Source organism: Mirounga angustirostris, unplaced genomic scaffold (assembly GCF_029215605.1).
Source record: "Mirounga angustirostris isolate CCGP_5_RB_7025 unplaced genomic scaffold, mMirAng1.0.hap1 SCAF_4, whole genome shotgun sequence".
Lineage (NCBI taxonomy): Eukaryota > Metazoa > Chordata > Mammalia > Carnivora > Phocidae > Mirounga > Mirounga angustirostris.
The window spans coordinates 125,922,928-125,946,805 of NW_026991712.1; the positions used below are offsets into that span (position 1 = coordinate 125,922,928).

The 23,878-nt window shown below is 39.2% G+C and overlaps 1 protein-coding gene, 1 non-coding gene and 1 pseudogene across 5 annotated transcripts in view; 2 read left to right on the forward strand and 1 right to left on the reverse strand.

Annotated features, from left to right (window-relative positions):
• Window positions 1-23,878, reverse strand: part of GIPC2 (GIPC PDZ domain containing family member 2) — a 346,096-nt gene that overhangs the window by 306,477 nt on the left and 15,741 nt on the right. For all 4 annotated transcript variants that reach the window (XM_064588939.1, XM_064588940.1, XM_045897337.3 and 1 more), the window contains exon 2: window positions 9,928-10,113. In XM_064588939.1, coding sequence (XP_064445009.1) covers window positions 9,928-10,113 — 186 coding nt within the window. The remainder of the gene's footprint in view (window positions 1-9,927; window positions 10,114-23,878) is intronic.
• Window positions 6,931-7,037, forward strand: LOC123860666 (U6 spliceosomal RNA). The gene has a single exon (XR_006794787.1). It is a non-coding gene; the product is annotated as a U6 spliceosomal RNA (small nuclear RNA).
• Window positions 14,090-14,601, forward strand: LOC123858512 (ubiquitin-conjugating enzyme E2 C-like; annotated as a pseudogene).

Consider the following 23,878-nt stretch of genomic DNA (forward strand, 5'->3'; position numbering starts at 1 on the left):
GTTAATTCTTCCACAGTAGTGAGGAACAGGGCAAAAGAAAATCCACAGTCTGCCTCAGGAGTCACACATCCTTCATGGGGGTGGGTAGGATAGAAATATTAGAGGCTACTAGATATATAATAAAAGCATGTGGGGGTGCCTGGGTGGCTCAGTCATTAAGCGTCTGCCTTCGGCTCAGGTCATGATCCCGGGGTGCTGGGATCGGCTCAGGTCATGATCCCGGGGTCCTGGGATCTAGCCCCACATCGGGCTCCCTGCTCCATGGGAAACCTCCTTCTCCCTCTCCCACTCGTCCTGCTTGTGTTCCTTCTCTCACTGTGTCTCTGTCAAATAAATAAAATCTTAAAAAAAAAAAAATGTGCATTCCCCACTCTTACCAGGTGGAAAAATAACACCTTCTGAATCAGCAGGGTAACCACTTCATCTAAGAGTTAAGAGGAAAACTGATCTCATGTACCCCAGCATCTCCATAATATCAACAGAAAAAAGAGAATCATACAAGACTATTCTGGGAAGGTTGGACTTTTTTAAGTTTTAAGTTTTATTACTATATACCAAAACTCACAATAGGTTTCTTTTTTACCCACTTTTAAGAACATTCCTATTTTCATTATAATAGTAACTATTAATATGCTTCATGCAAGAGAAATAATGCCAATTCAGAGCTCACTATCATTACAAAAAGTGAAATATTAAAAAAATGAGAAATTTCATCATCCGACTGGTATTGTTTTATTATTAGGAGTCAGTATTAGCATTATAAGTTAACAGAATTAAGAGTTACTACAACACACCACTAAGTGCAACTGGAGTTTCTAAAGGGTCACAGAAAAATAAGATTTAAAAGAAAACTACAGGGGCACCTGAGTGGCTCAGTCAGTTAAGTGTCTGCCTTCGGCTCAGGATCGAGCCCCATGTCGAGCTCCCTGCCCATCGGGGAGCCTGCTTCCTCTGCCCCTCTCCCCCCGTTTGTGCTATCAAATAAATAAAATCTTTAAAAAAAATAAAAAGAAAAAAGAAAACTAGAGTATAAAGAAAAAAAACTACTAAATATCCTGTCATCTACCCATTCTTAAGCCATTAGAGAATGTGAAAATCTATGTAACTTTCACTTCCTTTTTATTCTAATTTATCTCTTAATACCTTCTGAACCTATTTTTTTTCCTTTGATCAATGACACCATATAAATTTCAGTGTTCCACCACATATTTTTAAGACTTGTCACAATTGATTAAAAATATGCAGTATATAAAATTAATCAAATGAAAATTTACAGGGCACATGGCTGGCTCAGTCAGAAGAGTATGCAACTCTTGATCTCAGAGTCATGAGTTTGAGCTCCTATGTGGAGTGTAGAGATTAAATAAATAAAACTTTTCTGAAAAACGGAAAACTTTACAGACACATATAAATCTTACCAGTAAATTAAAGGTCAGAGTAACAAAAATCTAGGTTGTCCTGGACCTGTGAGTAGCCACAGACATCACTAGAAGAGTGTCCAGACCGAAGGAAGAAAGGCAGTTACCAGAAGTCAGAGCAAGTAGCAAGGCAAGAATCCAGGTGGGCAAGAAAAAAGTCAAAGCATGGGTAATCATCAGAGTTAGCAGATAAGGATCTGGGATGAAGAGATGGGAAAATCAGTGTAAGAAACCTGAAGAACACCATGAGGGGAATCAAATTCAGAAGCAAAGGGCATGCCTGGGTGGCTCAGTTGGTTAAATGTCTGACTCTTGGTTTTGGCTCAGGTCATGATCTCAGGGTTGTGGGATCGAGCCCCACACATTGGGCTCTGCGCTCAGAGCAGAGTCTGCCTCAGATTCTCTCCCCCTCTCTCTCCCACGCATGCAGTCTCTCTTACATAAATAAGTAAAATCTTAAAAAAAAAAAAAAAAAAAGATAGAGAAGCAAAATAGAAGACACTGATTATATATGTTATGGATTACATAAGCTGTAGCCTCTTAAGTCATAAAGAATGAGGTAGCAATTGAGACAAGTTTCTGGAATCTATTCTTTGATAATCATAACATGATAGAGATTAATAATATTGCTAAAAGTGCTATTCAAACACAAGGAATTGGAAAATAAAAAAGTATTAGTTCTATGCTTATATTTACTGAGTATCATTCTCTGTGACACTTAGAACTTTGTTTCATCTGGCTTTAGAGCTTGATACTGCAAAATGCAGAGAAGACAAATATTTTTCAAAAGATGGGATTCACATTATTAAACTCAGAGGTTCCCAATCATTTCAGACATTATAGTATTTTCCATTATTTCACTGCATATACTTACAGAACTCTGCTCATCACAGATATCAGCAGAACTCGAGGGCAGCATTGCACCCTCCTCACAGCTTAGGCATCAGATTCAAGGTTGTTTGAGCTGCGTGCCCTACTGCCATGGTCAGCAACTCTGAGATTTGTGCTGATCCTCCCAATACTGTCCTCAAAACTCATTCATAATAAAGTAACAGTTATTAACAACTGTAAATAGTTAATTCACTTAGCCTTCAAAGCAAGCCTCATTCCATTAACAGAGGAGAGTATCAAGGTACAGTGATTACATGGCTTGATCAAAAGAACACAACAATAGAATGGGGATTCAAACAGAGGTGGTCCAAGAGACTACATGACTCTGAATTACAAGGCCTAAAATATTTACCATCTGTCCCTTTATGTAAATGTTTGACAACTCATCTTGAAACACTCTAGGAATTTCCGGTTTTGTTAAAAGTATACACTCTGAATTTTCTGATTAGGTTATTTATATACTCTGGTTCTGGGAAATTGAGACTTGTAAAATCTAAAATCACAAATGTTTTAGTCTGTTGTCTTTTCACCTGAAAAGTTTTATCTGTAAGAACCATGCAGTACTGTCTTTTAATTCAATTTTTTTTAATCACATATGTATTAGATTCTACATAGAAAATAGATTATATAGTAGAGGGATTTCTCTGACATTTCACTTAGCATAATACCCTTGAGGTCCATCCATATTGCCACAAATGGGAAGATTTCATTCTGTTATACAGCTAATATTCCTGTGTGTGTGTGTGTGTGTGTGTGTGTACACGTCTTTATCCATGCATCAGTGGATAGGCACCTAGGTTGCTTCCACATCTTGACTGTTGTAAATAATGCTGCAATGAACACCATACACAAATGCATGGTGCATTTGTCTTTATGATTTTAGAGAGAGCGTGCACAGAGGGAGGAGCAGAGGGGGAGGGACAAGCAGACTCTGCACGAAGCACAGAGACAGATGTGGGGCTCTGTCCCACCCCCGAGATCATGACCTGAGCTGGACACTTAACCGATTGAGCCACCCAAGCATCCCTGGTTCATTTATCTTTCTGAATTAGCATTTTCATTTTCCTCAAATACCCCGAAGTGGAACTGCTGAATTGTATGGTAGCTCTTTTAATTTTTTGAGGAAACGCCACATTGTTTTCCATAGTGGTTGCACCAATTTACATTCCTACCAACAGTGCACGAGCGTTCCCTTTTCTCCACATCCTCACCAACATTTGTTTTTTTGGGTTTTTTTTGTTTTTTTTTTTATTCATGAGAGACAGAGAGAGAGAGAAAGGCAGAGGGAGAAACAGGCTCCCAAGGAGCCGGGAGCCCGATGCGGGACTCAATCCCAGGACCCTGAGATCATGACCTGAGCCGAAGGCAGATGCTTAACCATCTGAGCCACCCAGGTGCCCCAACATTTGTTACTTCTAGTCCTTTTGAGAATAGCCATTCTAACAGGTGCAAGGTGGTATCTCACTGTGGTTCTGATTTGCATTTCCCTGATGATTAATGACATAAAGCATCTTTTCATGTAGCTGTTAGCCATCTGTAGGTCTTTTTTGGAGAAATGTCTATTCAGATCTTCCACCCACCTTTTTTTTTAATCTATTTTAGTTAAATAGCCCACTTTTTATTTTTCCTTCTGTTGCTTGTTTTCAGGTTCAAAAATCACCAAAACCTATGTCTAAGAGCTTACTGCCTAGTTTTTCTTCTAGTTTTGTGGTTTCAGGTTTTAATTCAAGTCTTTAATCCATTCTGGGTTAATTTTTGTGTATGGTGTGAGATAATCCAGTTTCACTCTTTTGCATGTGACTATCCAATTTTCCCATTACTGGCTATCCCATATTTCCCATACCATTAAACAGAATATCTCAAACTAAATAAAGATAAAAAATAGTGTCCCCTCCTCCATTGTATATTCTTGGCTCCTTTGTTATAAATTGGCCATATATGCAGGAGTTTATTTCTGGGCTCTCTATTCTGCCCCACTGATCAAGGTTTGTTTTTATGCCAATACCACAGTTTTGATTACCATAGCTTTGTAATATACTTTGAAATCAGGGAGTATGCTGCCTCCAGTTTTGTTCTTCTTTCTCAACCTTGCTTGGCTATTCACGGTCTTCTATGGTTGGTTCCACATAAATTTTAGGACTATTTGTTCTATTTGTATGAAAAGTGTCATTGGAATTTTGATAGGGATTGCACTGACTGTAATATTACTTTGGGTAGTATGGACATTTTAACAGTATTAATTCTTCCAATCCATGAGCATGGAATAGCTTTTCATTTGTCTTCGATTTCTTACAATTACATCTTGTAGTTTTGACTAGGCTATTCTCCTTGGTTAAATTTATTCCTCGGTACTTTATTCTTTTTGATGCAACTGTAAATGGAACTGTTTCCTCAATTTTTAATAGTTCATTAGCATATAGAAATAAGATTTTAGCTTGTCAATTTTATATCCTGCAACTTTACTGAATTTATTAGTTCTAACAGTTTTCTGGATAAAGTCTTGAGTTTTTTGTATATATCCTCTTCAAACAGTGACCATTTTACTTCTTCCTCTCCAACTTGGATACCTTTTATTTCTTTTTCTTGCCTAATTGTTCTGGCTAGAACTTCCAGTACTGTGTTAAATAGAAGTGCCAAGAATGGTCATCCTTGCCTTGTTCCTGATCTTAGTGGTGAAAAGCTGAAAGCTTTCCCTCTAAGTATGTTAGCTGTGGGCTTGTCCTATAGGACCCTTATTACATTGAAGTATGTTCCCTCTATACCCACTTTGTTGAGAGTTTTTACCATAAACAGATGTTGAATTCTACTAAATGCTTTTTCTGCATCTACGGAGATAATTTTTATCCTTCATTTTGTTAATGTGGTTTATCACATTGATTTGTGGATGTTGAACCATCCTTGGGATAAACCCCACTTGGTCATGAGGTATGATCCTTTAATGTATTGCTGAATATGACTGCTGATGTTTTGTTGAGGACTTTTTCATTTATGTTATTATGAATACCGGCTCTTTCATGGCACTCTTGTCTGGTTTTAGGTATCAGGGTAATGTTGACTTCATAAAATGAGTTTGGAAGAGTTCACTTCCAATTTTTGAAAGAATTTGAGAAGGACTGGTATTAATTCTTCTCTTTGAATGTTTGCTAGAATTTGCCAGTGAAGCCATCTGGTCCTAAACTTTTGTTGTTGGGAAGTTTTTCATTACTATCAAGGAGATTAAATCCATCAGCTCAAATTTTTTTATTTCATCATCAGTCTTGGTGGGTTGTAGGTTTCTAGGAATTTACCCATTTCTTATATGTCATCCAAGATGTTAGAAAACTACTGTGAACAGTTATACCTATGATCCTCTGCATTTCTGTGATATCCAGTGTAACATCTTTCACTTCTGGTTTTATTGGAGTCCTTTTTGGTGAATCTAGCTAAAGGTCAATTATTTTTCAAAGAACCAATTCTTAGTTTCATTGATCTTCTCTATTGTCTTTTTAGTCTCTTTCTTTTAGAGTGGGGTGGGGGTGGAGAGGGAGAGAGAGAATCCCAAGCAGCAACCCCCTCACATGGGGTTCGATCTCACAAACCTGTGATCACAACCTAAACCAACATCAAGAGTCAGATGCTTAACCGACTGAGCCACCCAGGTGCCCCAGATATTCCTAGTCTTATTTTTGCTCTAATCTTTGTTCTTTACTTCCTTCTACTAACTTTGGGCTTCATTTGTTCTTTTTCTAGCTCCTTGAGGTATAAAGTTAGGTTGAGATTTGTTTCTTGAGGTAGGGAAGTTCATAGAGATAAATACCTATTAAAACTGCTTTTTGGGGGCACCTGGGTGGCTCAGTCAGTTGAGCATTGGACTCTTGATTCTGACAAAAGCCTGATCTCAGGGTCATGAGCTCAAGCCCTGGGTTGGGCTCCAAGCTGTTCATGGAGCCTTTTAAAAAAAACAGACACAGACACACACACACACAAAATCATGGAACCTGGGACACCTGGGTGGCTCAGTGGGTTAAGCATCTGCCTTTAGCTCAGGTCATGATCCTGGGATCCTGGGGTCCTGGGATCAAGCCCTGCATCAGGATCCCTGCTCAGCAGGGAGTCTGCTTCTCCCTCTCCCTCTGCCCCTCCCCCCTGCTTGTGTTCTTGCTTGCTCATGCTTTTTTTCCCCAAATGAATTAAAAAAAAAAAAAAAGCATGGAGCCCAACACAGGGCTCAATCCCAGGACCCTGAGATCACAACCTGAGTCAAAAATCAAGAATCAGATGCCCAACCGACTGAGCCACCCAGGTGCCCCAGGCCTCTGTACTTTTTTTTTTAAAGATTTTATGTATTTATTCACGAGGGAGAGAGAGAAGCAGAGGGAGAAACAGGCTCCCAAGGAGCAGAGAGCCCAATGAGGGACTCGATCCCAGGACCCTGGGATCATGACCTGAGCCGAAGGCAGACGTTTAACCATCTGAGCCACCCAGGCGCCCAGGCCTCTGTACTTCTAAAGCCCATGCTCCCATGCATGACCCTGCACTGCCTCCCTAATATGGAATCCTTCCTCTTTACCTTTGTCTGAATCTATACCACACTGTCCTACTCTAATATACTGACTTCTAACCACTACTGAAAGGATATCAAGTACTCACTTCAGCAGCACATACACTAAAATTGGAACCATACAAAAAACATTAACACAGTCCCTGAACAAGAATGACATACAAGCTCTTGGAATGTTTCTTCTTTTTTTTTTCTGCCTATGGTGAGCCAAAAATTAATGAAAATGATTACTTATAAGGAGTGGGAGAAATGAGTAATGGGTTAGAGGGCTAGGGGAAAGAGTGACAGATCTCTGAAGGTCTTTTAATACAGTTTTAACTTTCAAATCATGTTAGTATTTTATGTATTCAGAAAAAATGAAAACAAGGATGAGGGGGAAACTCAATTCAAAGAGAAGCAAATAAATTCAACAGTATTTCAAATAAATAATAATCACGTAATGGGGAAAGCGGCAGGAAAGAACCTATTCCAAGTAACCTCCGAATAGAATACTTTGTTTATATATGTACATTTAAAGAGGATATTTGGCAACTGATAAAATAATTTTAAACTAATGTCCATCCTGCAGGTTGTTTTTGTGTTTGTTTAAAGATTTACTTGACAGAGAGAGACAGCGAGAGAGGGAACACAAGCAGAGAGTGGGAGAGGGAGAAGGAGGCTTCCCGCCGAGCAGGGAGCCTGATGTGGGGCTCAATCCCAGGACCCTGGAGATCATGACCTGAGCCGAAGGCAGACGCTTAATGACTGAGCCACCCAGGCGCCCCACACTGCAGTTTTATCAATACTAGATTTTCTGAATTTCACAATTGTACTATAGTTATATAGAGAAAAACCCTGTGCTTAGTAACTCCATTCTGAAATAGTAAGGGCTAAATGGGCATAATACATACAACCCACTTTTTCAAATAGTTCAGAAAAATTGTATGTATTTGTATTTATGTGTATATATACACATATACGTGTATGAGAGCAAACAGCAAAGGTGGCAAATGATAAAAATTGGAGAAATAGATAAAGGGTATTATGGAAGTCCTCTGTATTATTACAATCTTTCAGTAAATTTTAAATTACCCCCCTCAATTTTTAAAAAGTCATATTAACCATGTACACAGGCTATTCATTTCTCTAAGTTGAATTATACGTCAGCAATTGGATTATGCTCCACTTTCTCTTTGCCATCATGTTGTCTCCACAGGACTAGTAATGAGTATGGAGGCAGACACATGTTCAGGGAGGCATTAAAAAAATAAAGAATACAAGCTCTGAACATCAGAGGTTAAGATCTAAAAAATCCACACGTGCTTGCAAAACTTCTAAGCCCTTCCCTGCTGACATTAGAAAGGCATTGCTGCTTGTGCCTCATGTCCTGAGCTTCCCCCAGATAATCCCACATGACTTTCCCAACTCACGATTTTCCATTTGATCACCCACTCGACCTTCAGCACAGTCATATCTTTTGCAGAGCTAAAAATAGCCATTCTATCAAATGGGAAGTTAAATAAAGTACTATTTACAGTTAAGAAGATAGCTTCCCTAAGACTTTAATGATGACAATGTATCAGCAAAGATTTAGACAAAATAAAAACATGAAACATGTTCTGTTTATGAAATTTATAACTAATTCTTAGTGAAGTGGATAGGAATGTCAGCTCTGGAGCCAGATCTCTTGAATTCAAATCCTGAATTTTTTAGCTACGTAACTTTGCAGCAAGCTACTTAACCTCCCTGATCCTGTTTCTACATCTTTAAAAGAGGTTAAAAATACTGCCACAGGTGAATCTCCTAGATATATTGAACAAAAGAAGCCAGAAACAATAGAGTACATGATTCTACTTAATGAAGTTCAAGAAGAAGCAAAACTATGGTGATAGAGGTCAGAACAGTGGCTACCTTTGTGGGGGAAGTAGAGTGACTGAGAAGAGTTCCAAGAGAATTCTGGGTGGTAGAAATGAAGTCTCCCTTGAGCCCGGTGGTGGTTACAAAGGTATGAGTACAGTAAGTCATACATTAAAAATTTGTTATACATCAACAAGAAAAAACATAGTATCAAATTGAATTGTGAGGACTGAGAAACAGTATGTAAAGTGCCTAGTACATAATCATTCAATAGAAGTCAGCTGTTATACAATTGCTTAATAGATTTTTGATTTTTTTTTTTTTAAAGATTTTATTTATTTGACAAAGAGAGAGCAAGAGCAGGAACACAAGCAGGGGGAGTGGGAGAGGGAGAAGCAGGCTTCCTAGCAAGCAGGGAGCCTGATGCAGGGCTCGGTCCTGGGAACATGACCTGAGCCAAAGGCAGACACTTAACGACTGAGCCACCCAGGCACCCCTGCTCAGTAGATATTTAAGAGATGAGGGGAGCCTGCTTCTCTGCCCCTCCCCCTGCTTGTTTTCTCTCAAAAATAAATAAAATCTAAAAAACAGAAAGAGATGAATCTAATTTCCTTTTTACCACTCCTCAGTTCTTAGTTTTTCATACTATTTCAAGCCTCCTTCTCCCATCTTTGCAGCTCTATATTGTTCTTATATCTAAATAAAGGAATTACATAGTTTAGAAAACGTTGAACATTTAAGAAGTTGTCAAAAATGTGTACACTTGGGGTACCTGGCTGGCTCAGTTGGTAGGGCATGCAACTCTTGATCTCAGAGTTGTGAGTTTGAGCCCCACACTGGGCATAGAGATTACTTTAAAAATTATATTTATAATACATATATATATATTACACACACACACACTCTTACTTGGAAATAACCCTAGAAAATCAATGGAAATCAACATGGAAGTCATCAGATATTAATGAGCTACAGACCTACAAGAGCTCATATGGATGAGTGGGCACCAGGACCAGGCTTTTCTTTTCAGTAAATTCTAAATTCTAGAGGAAGTTTAAACTGAAGGAAAGAAATTCAAGGAAAGGGTAAACAAAAAATGAGGTCTTTGAAACATTTTTTAAATGAAACCTTATCAAACCATCCCTGCTAAGCCAACTTTCACTCTGAAGATTTCTTTGACCTGGTAGATTTTCCTAACTATTACCCTCAGTTAGGTCACATAGTTATTTTTTTAAGACTTACCTTTATAAAAGCATAGCCAGTACCATTATCTGTGATGGTGAGACCAAGTGAATCCTCAGATTTATATACATTCACTTCTTTTTGGATCCCTTTCACATGGGCAAATATGAAATCTTCAAGACCTACATGTGATCCTAAGACTCTTTCCATATCAACTTTAGGTGTGTTTAAAGTACAATATAATATCTGTAAGAAAGAAAGAAATAGGTTAGCCCAGTTTCCATCAGGAAACATTCTGGTCATTAGTTTAATATTTGAGTGAAATAGTCCTCAATTTATGATCTAAGAAGTTACATCATTAACCTCAGGTAATATATACGGAGTACTTCCTATAGGCAAGGCTGTATTCTAAACAATTTACAGCCATGATCTCATTTAATCCTCAGAAGGACTTTATAAATACATTATCACCTCCAAATTATAGATGAGGAATTTGAGGCTAAGAAAATAATTTGCCTGAGGTCACAAAGCCTGTATTTGTCAAGAGCAAGATTCTGAGTTCAGATCATACCAACTTTGAAGTGATTTAAACACTTACATTACCTGCCATTTACAATGCTAAAACCAAAAGTTCTGTTCCCAAAGGCAAGGCCATGACATGTTTACCACAATGAAATTATAGGAAGACTATTTTTGAAAACTGGTTTTTTTAAAATGAGGAAAATTATTTATCTTGCATTATAGTGCTTGAGAAAAGTGATTAATGAATGAGGTACCAAAATGAAGCAGTCTAAAACAGACCTTAAAAGACCAATTCCTTAATTTTCAAAATAAAGGAACCGAGGTGTGGAGAGATGAATGCAATTTGGTCAAATTCACATGAAGGTAGAAACAGCAGGAAAAACTGCAATAATAAAAAGTTGTATAGAGATTTTAAAGAGACTCATGTTCATGTCTTTATTGAACCTCATTTTCCTTCAAAAATAGGATTCATTTTACTAAAATCTGCAGGCCAGCTCTTAAGTTTGTCCACCATGATTTGGGTAATTTCTGGGGCCCAAATACAAAATTACAGAACAGGAGGAGAAAGTGTTGAAAACACATCATTGGTTCAAAAATTAAGTTCAGGGCGCCTGGGTGGCTCAGTCGTTAAGCGTCTGCCTTCGGCTCAGGTCATGATCCCAGGGTCCTGGGATCGAGTCCCACATCGGGCTCCCTGCTCGGCGGGAAGCCTGCTTCTCCCTCTCCCACTCCCCCTGCTTGTGTTCCTGCTCTCGCTATCTCTCTCTCTGTCAAATAAATAAAATCTTTAAAAAAAAAAAATTAAGTTCAACAAACATTTCTTGAGTACATATGTCCCAAAGAAAATTTTTTTTTAAAGATTTATTTATTTTGACAGAGAAAGAAAGAGCGAGAGCAGGAACACAAGCAGGGGGAGTGGGAGAGGGAAAAGCAGGCTTCCCGCTGAGCAGGGAGCCCGATGTGGGGCTCAATCCCAGGACCCTGGGACCATGACCCTGAGCTGAAGGCAGATGCTTAACGACTGAGCCACCCAAGCACCCCCAAAGAAAAACATTTTAATATGGCTGTCTTATACCAAAATGGCTAAATGAAAAAAATTTTTTTACTCTTTTATTGTCAAGTAATTTTGCCACAGATGTTGTCAGCCCTTGCTTCAGTCCTCCCTTTCAACCCTCTCCCTATATCCCTGGGTTTCACACCATTCCTGATTCCTACTGGAACTTAAGCCTTAACACATCCATAAGCCTCATAAAGTTCGGAAATGGTGCAACTACTACTTATTAAATGGCTCTTTAAGCCATATCAGAATGTGTCTGAATTGGAAGAGCTCTCTCTGTTACACAGCTAAAAAGTCCAGCGTGGTCAGCAAAACTCTGATCAAATCTCAGAAGTGTATGAAAGGAGCTAGTGATGAGGACAAGAGGCAACCGGGTACCAAAGAATAAAGGCTTACAAAGAAAAACTGCTGTCCTCACCCTTTCCCTTTTTCATCTGTGGTGAGCTGTGCTAACTGGTGGATATTTGATTTAACCCTCTGTGTTCCTGGGCAGGACATAATATATTTGACTTTATGATTAGTAAGTTTTTGCAAATATGCTAGTGTAAAAATCGTATAATTCACAGGGGGAAAGAAAGTACTTTAAGAATGGCTCCTATTCCTTATTCTAACTGCAAAATCAATAGTATAATTAGTCCACCTGCAAAAATCATTAATAGTGTGGGTAGAGGGGCAAGGGAATATGCATAGTAAACTGCTTTTCTGATTTCCTTTCTCAAAAAATGATGGGAAGTAGAGGAAACAGTTTTGTTTTGTGTTGTTTTAAACAGTGAATCTGTTAATGTGTTCACAGTGGATCCCAAACACCGTTAATATAAAAGCAACTTACCAGTTAGGAAATAAAACATTAAAACATAATGATGAGGGGCGCCTGGGTGGCTCAGTCCGTTAAACCTCTGCCTTCGGCTCAGGTCATGATCCCAGGGTCCTGGGATAGAGCCCCATGGGCTCCCTGCTCAGCAGGGAGTCTGCTTCTCCCTCTCCCATCCCCCTGTCAAATAAATAAAATCTTAAAAATAATGATGATGATGATGATGTAACAGGGCAGGAGAAAAGCCCCAAAAAGGAAATCCCATACAAAGTGGACTTCTAGTTACTATGCTGCTTCCTTTCTTTCAATTTTTCACATTTCACTGCAAAGCAAATATTAGATTTCCTGTAGGTATGACCCTTTTTCATTGTGCTTCCTCCCCTGCAGAATAATGTTCCATTCCAGACAGCCAAAAGTTTGCAGGCAAGGTATCATTTTTTTTTTTCTGGAAGGAGTGGAGCCAGCTACATCCTTCACAGAATGGAGCTCCACAAGCTGTGTTGAAAACCTGCAGGAATGTAATGGTCACTGAGAGGTAGAGTGCAAGCCCTCTGCAACAGCAAGTAATTAAAACTCCCTGACTTCAGGTCAGATCTCCATGGGAGAATAAAAACAATGCTCCTGGGATCTCAACGCACAACCATCAACAAATATATCTGTTAAATATGTGATAAAGGGCTAGAAATTCAAACACATCCTCGCTGAAAAATAAGGAAGTGATACAGTGCTTTCTGAATGCTGCAAAATTCTTGCTCATTCATCCACCCACCAATTATCTATTGAATAGCTGCTTTTTGCCAGGTTCTGGGCTGCCCACTATGTATGCAAAGATGGACAGTCCCTATACAACAAGGAAATCCCCGGCTCATACACTGCACTGAGGTATAGTAAGGCAACATGAGTCAACTGGAAGAGATCAAAAAGCCATGAATATTTTAAACCAAAAGGAACCTCAAATACGTATCTTGAGCTTTCCTATCTTCATTCATACATTTCCCTCAATCCAAAATCTAAAATGGCTGCCTAACCCATTCCACCCCTATGCTCTTGTCTATTGAGACTATGCTCAAATGTGACAGCCCAGGTGGAATCAATCTTTTCACTTCGCTCACATCATTTAAATCCAGTACCTCATTCAATTATCTGAGTCACCTTGCCTTGAAGTCCTATTGGTTTAACACATATATTTTGTCATCCTCACCCTGAGAGGAGATCTTGTTCTCTTTTTCCTACAATGGCTAACAAGCATCCCACTCAGTTTGTATCTGAGGGGCAATGACAATATATGTTCACTTACCTCATTTGATACAATATACATGTATACTAGGTTTTATTATCCTCTTTTTGCAGATGAGAAAATTACGACTTTATCCAATTAACACAGCTAATAAGTGTTTACTGTAAGTGTTTACTGTTAGGATAGAAAAAAAGATGATGCACTGTTCAGGTCATATCCATGTTCCTTTAAGAAATACTTGCTTCCACCGTAAGTATACTAGATAAAAGACAGTAAGACACAGTATTTAACATTTTCTATACCTTCTCATGAACAAACTAAACTAAATTGAAAGAAAGTAAACTCATGGCAAGGTATCATAAGGTGAGTCATCCGTTAGATAAAACCTTTCTGGTGTTTTTTACTGTAAAATGAAATCCTTAATGTCTTCTGAGGTATCCATATTTAGTGCTTTACTACCATCATCCATTTTTATAAGATAAATAGAATATTCTGGTTGCAGTTGTGCTCTCCAAGTTCGTCTCCCTGACCAGACAGCAGATGGCCTCCCAGAAGTGGCACCTAACTGCCACCAGCCGCCGCCACCCACAAAGGAGTCGAGTCCACCGGGGGCGCTGTGCAGGGCCCCATGGGCAAGAGGCTACAGCAGGAGCTGATGACCTTCATGATGTCTGTGACACAGGAATTTCTGCCTTCCCTGAATCAGACCACCTTTTCAAATGGTGCACCTGGCTCGGTATATGAAGACCTGAGGTACACGCTCTCCCTGGAGTTCGCCAGGGGCTACCCTTACAATGCACCCACACGATGAAGTTCCTCACACCCTGCTACCACCCCAGCATGGACACCCAGGGGAACATCTGCCTGGGCATCCTGAAGGGCAAGTGGTCTATCCTGTATGATGGCAGGACCATCCTGCTGTCCATCCAGAACCTGCTAGGAGAATCCAACATTGATAGCCCTTTGAACACACATGCTGCCAAGCTCTGGAAAAACCCCACAGCCTCTAAGAAGTATCTATAAGAAACCTACTCAAATCAGGTCTCCAGCCAAGATCCTGGACTGTCTAGGCTCTCTCCTCATGTTGCCTTTTTATTTTTTCTTTAGATGGTCTGTCCTTTTTTTCATTCCTGTCTAGGACTCTGTAGCTTAAGCTGTGGTGTCATTTTTGTTCGGTTTCTGTTTTTTGAATTAAGCCCTTAAGTTTGAGCCCTTGTGATAATTAAATACATTGGGTTTAAAAAAAATAAAAGATAAATGGAAAACTCATGACTATCCCATTTTCTAAAGCAGCACTGCCCAACAGATATGGAACAAGCCACATAATTTTAAATTTTCTAATAGTTGCATTAACAAAAGTAAAAATAGATGTTTATTCAAATTATATAATCTATATCTAATACATTGTTTCAAATATATAATATAAAATTGAGATATTTTACATTTTAAATTTTTAATATCTTACTCAATTTGAACTAGCCAAAGTGTCCAGTATCTATATATATATATTTTTTTAAAGATTTTATTTGACAGAGAGATAGCAGGAGCAGGAACACAAGCAGGGGGAGTGGGAGAGGGAGAAGCAGGCTTTCCACCAAGTAGGGAGCCCGACGTGGGACTCTATCCCAGGACCCTGGGCTAACGACCTGAGCCGAAGGCAGACGCCTAACAACTGAGCCACCCAGGTGCCCTCCAGTATCTGTATTTTGCTACTAGCTACCATATGGGGCAGCTCAGTTCTAGAATATCCTGTCTTTATCAATTTTATACTTTGCATTCTCCCCATCTCCATATACCTGCACATGGCATTTCCTGGGCCAAAAATGCCATAGCTAAAACCCAACTTCTAAATCCAGTCTATGTCGAGGCGCCTGGGTGGCTCAGTCGTTAAGCGTCCGCCTTCGGCTCAGGTCATGATCCCAAAGTCCTGGGATCGAGCCCCGCATCGGGCTCCCTGCTCCGCAGGAAGCCTGCTTCTCCCTCTCCCATTCCCCCTGCTTGTGTTCCCTCTCTGTGTCTCTGTCAAATAAATAAAATCTTTTAAAAAAAATAAATAAATCCAGTCTATCTCAAAATCTTCCCCATCCAATAAAGTCTACTACATTTTCTATCATCATCATCAGCTAACTTTTTTTTTTTTTTAAGGTTTTGAAGTAACCTCTACACCCAATGTGGGGCTCAAACTCATGACCCCAAGATCAACATCCTGATACACAGTTCTCTCTCAGAATAGTTACACAAGCCAATAATTTCACCAACCCACTCTAGATTAGATTTTGTTTTCAACTGAATTCCTGAATCATTATACTTTGTATAATTCTTCAGTTTAAAAGTTCTTTCTACCTACTATCTTATTTTATCCTTAAACTCAGTAAGGTAGATGGTGAATTGTGTTTAGTACATTGAGATACTACATGCACCCTATCGTAATTTCACATCCTATTCTCCCTATCAAAAATTTCAGGCACAGGGCGCCTGGGTGGCTCAGTTGGTTAAGCAACTGCCTTCGGCTCAGGTCATGATCCTGGAGTCCCGGGATTAAGTCCCGCATCGGGCTCCCTGCTCAGCGAGGAGCCTGCTTCTCCCTCTGACCCTCCCCCCTCTCATGTACTCTCATTCTCGCTCTCTCAAATAAATAAATCTTAAAAAAAAAATTTCAGGCACAGAAAAGTGACTCCCCCTTCCAATAAAAAAAATTAAAAAGGAGGGGAAGATCACACCTGAGTGACTCAGTTGGTAAAGTGTCTGACTCTATTTTGGCTCAGATCATGATCTCAGGATTGTGAAATGGGGCTCCATGCTGGGTGTGGAACCTGCTTAAGATTCCCCCCCCCTCCCCACCGGAGGGGGGAGGGGGAGGGGAAGTGGGTGGGTGTGTGGGTGTGTGTGTGTGTGTTGCTTTAAAAAAAAAGGGATCAATGGATTAAGAGGTAAGAGACTTGGGGTGCCTGGCTGGCTCAGTCAGAAGAACATGCAACCCTTGATCTCAGGGTCATGAGTCTGAGCCCCACATTGGGTGTAGAGATTTTTTTTTAATAAACTTAAAAAAAGATGTAAGAGACTTGAATCTAGTCCCAATTCTGTACTCTCAGTGAGTTCAGTCAAGTCATTTGACCTCCATAGTCCTCATGTACATCATGGCATTATTAAAGCTTGGTCTACATCATGCAGTTGTTATTTTAAAAAAAAAAAAAAAAAAAAAAACTCGGTAAGAGACTATATGTAAGTACTTTTTAAACTAAAAAGCTCTTTTTAAGGTTATTATTATTCCTGGAATATAAGTGCTTCTTGAACAGTAATATTTACACCTATGCTTGAAAGCTGCTTAAACTACATGAGTTTTCCTGAAGAGATCAGATTTTGCTCCTTTTTAATGTCATCACCAGGATGGATTTCATTTTCTCCCATAAATTACATTATCCTTCAACTTTGTTGAAGAATAACTCATGGACAGTGTTCTTACCATGCATAATACTTGAATTGTTGTCTTCCAGTTCTTATCAGGCGGTTATGATTATTCACCCTTAAAACTCAATATGGCTAGGGTCATAAGTCTGAACTATATAGTCATTAATATAAATTAATATTGCCTTTTTTCTCCATTATATACTTTACAATGTGCTTTTTGAATAAGGTTAAATAGATCATCTGTCATTGGTGTTTCAAAAGATATTCTGGGGCGCCTGGGTGGCTCAGTTGGTTAAGCGACTGCCTTCAGCTCAGGTCATGATCCCAGGGTCCTGGGATCGAGTCCCACATCGGGCTCCCTGCTCTGCGGGGAGCCTGCTTCTCCCTCTCCCACTCCCCCTGCTTGTGTTCCCTCTCTCGCTGTGTCTCTCTCTGTCAAATAAATAAATAAAATCTTTAAAAAAAAAAAAGATTCTGGCCCATAAACAGGTTACAGATCTCTCTAAAAACACATTAAATGCCTTTTTTTTTTTTTAATCCAGGAAGCCCATTTCCAACTTTCTTTTGTTTAATGCCTTCCTTAAACAGGAACTGAGCTGGCCAAAGATTCCACATGTTCCAAAGACCTCTGGAAGAAATTATGGGCTTGTGTAGCTGGCATTACATTATTTGTGGGTGTGATTTTAAATGTAAGTAACTGGAACTGTAACCTCTTGAAGGTTATCTAAAGTAGTATTAATATTTTAATACAACTACTTTCCTACATCTCAATCTAGCCCAAGAATCTCACTACTTTTTACATGCTTTCTAAAATAAGCATTATTCGGGGCACCTGGGTGGCTCAGTCGTTAAGCATCTGCCTTCAGCTCGGGTCATGATCCCAGGGTCCTGGGTTAGAGCCCCACATCGGGCTCCCTGCTCGGCCGGAGGCCTGCTTCTCCCTCTCCCTCTGCCCCTGCTTGTGTTCCCTCTCTTGCTGTCTCTCTGTCAAATAAATAAAATCTTAAAAAAATTAAAAAATAACAAAATAAGCATTATAGAAATGTAGATGTTATTACAGAAAATAAAGTACATAATGACAAACCTAATAATTAACTAAACCATACTTTTTAAAAAAAGTTCCCTTAAGGAATCTCTACACCCAACACGGGGCTCAAACTCATGACCCTGAGATCAAGGGTCACATGCTCTACGGACTGAGCCAGCCAGGCACCCCAACTAAACCATACTTTCCTCAGGAGTTAATACTTTATCTTTATACATAAGACCACCACTTGGATTGTTTCCTGTATTAATGACCCTGGTTTTATCTGGGCTGTTCTCATTATCTAAGTCTCAAAGACTTTTTCCTCAGTAAGAGAAAAAAAGATTATTTTACCTCCATCTAGTTAATTGCCCTTAAAATAGCAGGAATTAAGCTCAGAAACTAAGAACAAAATAATTATGGAGGGGAGGGGAGAGGGTTACCAACTTACCCTGAATGCTTGAACAGTAGGGAGTAGCTCTAACCAAGCCAGTGACAAAATTGTTACTCATTACTCTTCCAGGGTACCTAGCTAACTCAGTCAGTACAGCATGCGACTCTTGATCTCAGGGTTGTGAGTTCAAGCCCCAAGTTAGGCATGTGTGGAGTCTACTAAAAACTTAAACTTTCAAAAAGCTCTGAGTGTCTTAGGCTACATGGTTCCCCAAAAATATGTGGTGTATGTATCAAGGAACTTCTAAAACTCAATTCTTCAATTATAGTCATAAACTGGGGCATCTGCTTACCCCTCTTAGCTGTACACAGATTGGATACTGGCTCCCACTTACAGTAAAGTACTGGGAAAGTGAAGGAACTAAGGAGATAGATCTGAAAGAATGGAAAAATAAAATCAAAATTCAAGGTCCAAGAAACATTATGTGCACCAGGTACTTTCACAAATTACTTCCTTTATTCTCTATGGTAATTGTAGGTGAGAGGTATTATATTACCACCCCCACCCCACCCCTTTTTTTTTTTAACAGACTAAAAAATAAAGGCTTAGAAATGGCACCGTTTGCAACAATATGGATGGACGCTGGGGGCATTATACTAAGTGAAATAAATCTGACCAAGAAAGACAAATATTGTATGACCTCACTTATATGTAGAATCTAAAAAAAAAAAAACCCAAACCTCAAAGATACAGAACAGATTGTTGTTTGCCGGGGCGGTGGGGGTGGGGGGGGTCGGTTAACAGGGTAGGCAAAACAGGTGAAGGTGGTCAAAAGTTACAAACTTCCAGTTATAAAATAAACAAGTCCTCAGGATGTGATATACAGTACAGCAACTATAGCTAATGCTGTATTGTATATTTGAAAGTTGCTGAGAGATCTTAAAAGTTCTCATCACAAGAAATTATAACTATTGTGTTGATGGATATTAACTGGATATTGTGGTAATCATCTTGTCATATATACAAATACTGAATCATTATATTGTATACCTAAAACTAATATTATATGCCAATTATATCTCAAAAAAATAAAATAAAGGCTTAGAGGGTCATATCAGTAGTATTTGGTGCAAATGATATTCCAACCCTGGATGTCCGAGTTCTTTTCCCTGCAGTGTTACCACTCTTGACGTATTATATCCACAGAGAGACACCTAAGTTACTGATCACTTTCCAAGGCATTAGCTCAACTAATCCTTGTGAGTCAGGTCATGAGGGTATCACTACATCCTGTGCAGAGAAGAAAACCAGCTCAGACCCATTAAGTGATTTATCTAAGGTCACATAGCTAATGAAGGACAAAACAAGAATTCAAACTTCTGGGTTTTTTCTAACCCACGATACTGTAACTGTGATGTAAACATAAACTCAGCTTTGAATTTAAAACAAGGGCAGAAACTATACATTTTGTGTTCTATATAGAGCCAAATAATACTGTTTATCTAATAAAACACCCACTTCCTAAAAGGAGTTAAAATAGATTGTAAAAAGGAGCCATTTGTAATTGGACTTAAAAAAATATATATTAGATGATCAGTAAATATCAAAATACTAACACACTGACTTACTATTAAGTTTAAAATGATTTCTTCCAATTAAATAATTTTGAAACTGACTAGTTGCATTTGTTTCTTTGTACTATAAACAGTCATTTAAAATCCCAAGCCTAGGGGCGCCTAGGTGGCTCAGATGGTTAAGCGTCTGCCTTCAGCTCGGGTCATGATCTCAGGGTCCTAGGATCGAGTCCCACATCAGGCTCCTTGCTTAGCAAGGAGCCTGCTTCTCCCTCTGCCTGCCACTCGCCCTGCTTGTACTCTCCCTCTCTGGCAAATAAAATCTTTTTAAAAAATTAAATTAAATTAAAAAATAAAATCCCAAGCCTATTATTTTCCCAGCATAATACATGTACTAAATTTCTAAGATTTGTTTTTAAAATATACCTGATTTTATATACATAGTGCCCCTACCTTCACCTTGTCAATGGCTATAGTCAACTAGAAACAAGTTTCACCGTTTGCAAAAGATAAAACTGGCAAGACGACAGATATTTAGAAACCTGATACTGTATGCTCTATTTAGACCTTCATGAGGATATTGTACAAAGCCCTGCCTTGAACTGTGTAGAACTTTCTATAAATGATTCACTTCTAAATTAGCTGCCCTGGGTCAGCGGTGGCAAGTCTTAAATAAAAGGTGAATCATCCTTTGTACTCTTCCTTCTTCAGTACAACCACTTTTTTAGTAAGCAAAATAGGACAAATAATTTTATCTGGAAAAAGCAGATTTATATTTGTTAATCTACCAAATGACTTCCCACAGTAACCAAAAGAACATTTTCTTTTGCTAATGAAAGCTAACCAAAGCAACTATGTGTCCAAGAGAGTCAAAAATCTCAAAGCAATTCTTGAAACTTAAGTTTAAAGGATAGGGAGAGGTTTTAGTCTTGCCTTTGTGGACATTACAGAAATACTAAACCGAGTAAGATAAATCCAATGTGTATGGCTATATATGTCATCCTTTTCCATAATATTCTTCCAGTCAGAACTTTATCCTAGTCTAATAATGCTGCAAGGTTACATGCCAATTTTAAAGACATCATAAATCACTGCTATTCCCCTGGTCAGGTGCTGTCTCCAATTTTCCAGCTTTCTAAACCTACTTTTCTTAAACGCCTCCTCTTATTTGACACTTAAAATGGAAAAGAATGTAAAAAGACAGAGAGACTATAAGGAGACATTTTACATCTAAGAAAAATGTAGTAGGGTGGCTTGTGAAATATTATAGATTAAGAGATTTATGATTAAGCTTTCCAGTTTACCAAATATACAATTTATAAAAGATGGCCATTATATCTCAAAAGGGACCCTAATCAAAATTTTAAGATGTGTTTAGCAGAATGCTCATGTAGCAGTGTGTACATATTAACCCAGGCGGCAGACTTAATCCTTACAATGAAAGAGCTACAACATGTGGTATTTACAAACCACCCAAATGGGGATGCCTGGCTGGTTCAGTCTGTAGAGCATGCAACTCTTAGTCTCGGGGTTGGGAGTTTGAGCCCTATGTTGGGTGCAGCTTACTTAAAAAAATACTAAAAAACAAACCACCCAAATAAATCATGGAAAATTGGAAAGCAAGCATGGTGAGCCAGGGAGGTGTCAAGTGGGAGGGACAGGGGAAGGTGGTCTATTCCTTACTATTTCCTAGAACAAATTCTGAAAGAGAGGAGCACTTTAAGAAAAAAGTGGGCCATTTGAGAAGCTATAAACATCTTGAGAGAAAGACTGAAACTGATTTTTATTCTAAACTAGGACACATGGAAAGACAGGAAAATGTACAAGGTGATAGGGTGAAAGGTGACAGAAGAAAGTATACTACAGGGTTCCCTAGATGAGAGGGGACAAAGGATTGGGGGGAAGGCAAACTCATCAACCACCTTAGACACTTAAATCGTTCATTAGCAAGTTTGAGAAACAATAAAGAAAAAAAAACAAAACACTTCTATGCGTAGGGCCGGTGTGACACAAGGGCAGTCCTGAATTTAGAGGGAGTATATGTGTGAGAGTGCATGCGTGCGTGTGCGTGGGTGGCTGGGTGTGCGTGAGGATTCTTCTAGGTGCAGGTTGCTTAATCCTGAACCATCTCCAACCCCAGGGATAGAGATCCCTGGGAACAGAGACTGGGAAAAGGTGGAAAGGAGCTGCCAAGAACAGAATGATGTCACAGACTCAGACACATAGGCACAACCCTGGCTGGAGTAGTTTATTACTAGTTCCTGCTCCCCTGCTCTAAGCAGCTTCTTCCCATCTCTGCTTGCCAACATTACTGCCATTCCTGCCTATAAAACTCCTGGGACAGGAGCAGGCAGAGCAGTTAAAGAGGGGAGGAGAACCCAGCAGTGTCAGGAAGCTTCCTGAAGAAGCAGTCAGGCTACCCCGGGGTTCTATCCTCGACTCCCAGGAATGTGTCACCCAGCCAGAGCCAGGACGAGGAGTACCAGCATTTCCTGGCTCCAGGCTTGGTGCTGACACTGCGCCCTCACGCTCTGCTTCTATTTTTATAACCACACTATCCTCTCCCCACCCCCTCCCCAAATGCCTATAATTCAAAAACTTCCTTACTGCCCAGGAAACTGGTTTGTATATTGTTGGTATTTAATTGGCAAATGTATGAAACTTACCCTTCTCTTCTTTCTCCTTTTCTAGTAGGCAATTTGGTTACAATTAGGCAGACTCCAGGTCCCAATTTACCACTGTTGTCCCAGAGTAATTGTTTTTAAGTAGCCTGCATGCCCAGTGTGGGGCTTGATCTCAAGACTCTATGATCAAGGGGCGCCTGGGTGGCTCAGTTGGTTAAGCGACTGCCTTCGGCTCAGGTCATGGTCCTGGAGTCCCGGGATCGAGTCCCGCATCGGGCTCCCTGCTCGGCAGGGAGTCTGCTTCTCCCTCTGACCCTCCTCCCTCTCATGCTCTCTGTCTCTCATTCTCTCTCTCTCAAATAAATAAATAAATCTTTAAAAAAAAAAAAAAAAAAAAAAAAAGACTCTATGATCAAGAATCTCATGCTATACCAACTAAGCCAGCCAGGCTCCCCCCACCACCCCATCAGAGTAATTCTTAATATCATCCCCATAACTCTCTAAAGTGTCTGGATTTGGACTATAAATTATATGGCCACCTATTTATAATAGATCGTCTATTAAGCTGATCAAATAAGCATATTCCCATTTCAGAATAGAATGACTAAAGACAGCATGGGATAAAAAGAAAAAGATAAGCTTGGATGTTGAAGAAAAGCAAGGGTAGAGTTCTTTCTCTATCCTTTAACATCTAAGTAATCTTCCCTAGAAGCTTCTTGGAAGCAAATATCAGTGTCTAGGACTTCAGCACAATTAAGATCCTAGGAGACTTGAGTGTGCGGAGAGTTGAAAATGAGCTCTACATGTCCAGTGAGAGAAGAGGTAAAAATACAATTATATGCTGAGACAAATTCTGCCGCAGGTATTCTCTATGCCTAGAAATAGGACACAAAGAAATATGGATATTATTAAAGAGTTATTTTTGGCACATGAGAAATAAACATTGACAAGTGCAACACAAAGCAATTCTAAATAAATTGGTATGTTTTATTATCTCTCAAGTTTAACTGAGATCTTCAATTTTGTTGATTTAAATCATTTATTAGGTTTATACTAAACTTTATTGCAGAAGCCCTCCTCAGAAAGGTCCAGATTAGTTACTATAACACAGAATTCCACACTGAGATAACTTAGTTTGAGGATCACGTATAGGGATACACTTTTATATGTGTTTTCCTTATTTGGAGGGATTTGGCCAAGGGTAGGAGAATGAAAAATGTACAGATTTAGATGAGAAAAATTTAAAAATTACAAAAAGTATCCAAAAAGTTGTAAAAAAAAAAATTCACCTTGTTTAAAGAAAAGGAAAGCATATTGGGGCACCTCAGTGGCTCAGTTGTTAAGCATCTGCCTTTGGCTC